This window comes from Diabrotica virgifera, chromosome 5, assembly GCF_917563875.1.
Source record: "Diabrotica virgifera virgifera chromosome 5, PGI_DIABVI_V3a".
In the NCBI taxonomy this organism is placed as follows: domain Eukaryota; kingdom Metazoa; phylum Arthropoda; class Insecta; order Coleoptera; family Chrysomelidae; genus Diabrotica; species Diabrotica virgifera.
In genome coordinates this window covers 257715231-257717185 of record NC_065447.1, presented here as the reverse complement: position 1 = coordinate 257717185, position 1955 = coordinate 257715231, and the positions used below count along the sequence as shown (strand labels likewise).

General features: G+C 38.4%; 1 protein-coding gene across 1 annotated transcript; it reads left to right on the top strand.

Annotated features, from left to right (window-relative positions):
- Nucleotides 1-722: 722 nt before the first annotated feature.
- Nucleotides 723-1544, top strand: LOC114324843 (trypsin; the record flags this gene model as incomplete). The annotated part of the gene is made up of 1 exon (XM_028272722.2): nucleotides 723-1544. A coding segment is annotated over one exon (738 nt), but the record flags the coding sequence as incomplete, so codon positions are not given.
- Nucleotides 1545-1955: the final 411 nt, after the last annotated feature.

The window sequence follows — 1955 nt, the reverse complement described above, 5'->3', positions numbered from 1 at the left end:
CTTCTCTGTATTCTGTAAACTTGACTTGAGAACCTGTCTTTTCTTTAAACATGGAGTAAGTTTTTCGTGGATAAGAATAATGGACAACATCTAATCTACTCTGTTAACACCTGACGTATACTCTGATTATAATTCACTATTTCAATTAGTTTTCTCTTTCCCCATTGTCGTCGCTTAGCTGTGTTTATCATCGTTAGATGGTAAGCTGTTATTAAAAATATCACATCCCGTTTATCTTTCCATGTGGACACATATGTCTGATTTTGGCGTCGCCTTGCATGTTCTGGAAGACGCTAGAACTCGTGGCTGAAAGACAAGACCTGAGAAGATGGTTTGACCGTTTATCCGCAGAAATTGTTTGTGCAACCGTTTCCAAAGCTACAATTACCATTTGGATCACCAACCTTCGAAAGGAGATGGCGCAATAAGAAGAAGATACGTGTTTTATTCTTCTAAGCTTACGACGTGTTATTTCTTGCGGCAGACCCTTCCAATTTACATGAAGAGTTCTTGTCAATGTGCCTTTTGACTAAACAATGTCCTTTTCCTTTTTTCTTTGTTTTTTGAAGTGCATAGACATTAAAATTCTTCTCTTAAGTTCTTTATTTCATGTTATCTTGTGTTTAGTAATTTTACGTTCCACGTACGGATTCAAAGAATATTTTTCGTTTTTTTTGTTTAGCTTGTAATTATTGACTAATTCTGTATTTTCTATTTTACAATTTTTTGATGCTGCTCCATCTCAAAATGGTACCTATAGCTATGGTAGAATCAATTTAGGAATCGTTGGAGGAGACAAAACAGACATCAGCGCACATCCATACCAAGTCTCAGTTCAGTATTACGACCGTCATTTTTGTGGAGGATTCCTGATTTCATCTACATGGGTAGTAACAGCAGCTCATTGTCTTACACAGGGCTACAGTACAAATCTTAACATTAGAGCTGGTAGCTCAAGAGCCCATAGTGGTGGTCAAGCTGTGAATGTAATAAAGTATGTAATTCACTCTTCCTACAGTGACTATACACTCAATAATGATATTGCCTTACTACAATTGGCTAGTGCTGTAACTGTAGCTAATGCTAAAGCTGCTACTCTTCCTGAAGCTGGTGAAGCTCTTGCAGATGATACCAGTATTACGGTAACCGGTTGGGGAGCAACAAGGGAAAATAGAGCTGGTTCAGAAGATTTGTTGCAAGTAGTTGTTCCAAAAGTTAGTCAAACTACCTGTGCACTTCGATACCCTGGCTCAATAACAACAAATATGTTCTGCGCTGGCTACCTGGGAGTCGGAGGTAAAGATGCTTGCCAAGGCGACTCCGGTGGTCCAGCTTCAGCAAACGGAAAAGTAGTTGGCATTGTTTCTTGGGGGACCGGGTGTGCCAACGCTCTATATCCAGGAGTCTATGCTAATGTTGCTAGCGTGCGAAACTGGATTAGACAGAATTCAGGAGTTTAATTTTTTACAAGATAACATTACATGCTGGACTTTGCAAATGGTTACATAATGTATAATAATAAACAAATAAAAAAGTTGCTATTATTCTTCTTCTTCTTTTTCGCGCGACTAGGATTACTACTGTTTGTCTGCCTCTTATTCTGTTTCAGTTTTTGTTGACTGTACATTGTCTTTCCACCTTTTCGGCGGCCTTCCAACGGATCTTCTGCTATACGGCTTGTTGTTTTTACAGATGTTCGCTAATCTATCTGGTTCCATTCGGTTTACATGTTCGTTCCAGTTTTTCTTTCTTGTTTTTATCCACCTGTTAATATTTTGAATTTTGCATCGTTCTCGTATACTTCTGTTGCTTTGTCTGTCTCTTAATGATATGCCCGCTATTGATCTTAATACTTTCATTTCGATATTGTTGATTTGTTGTTTCGTCTTTCTTGTATCGGTCCTTGTATCCGCTGCATGTGTTTTGATAGGTCTTACTGTTGTCTTGTACACTTT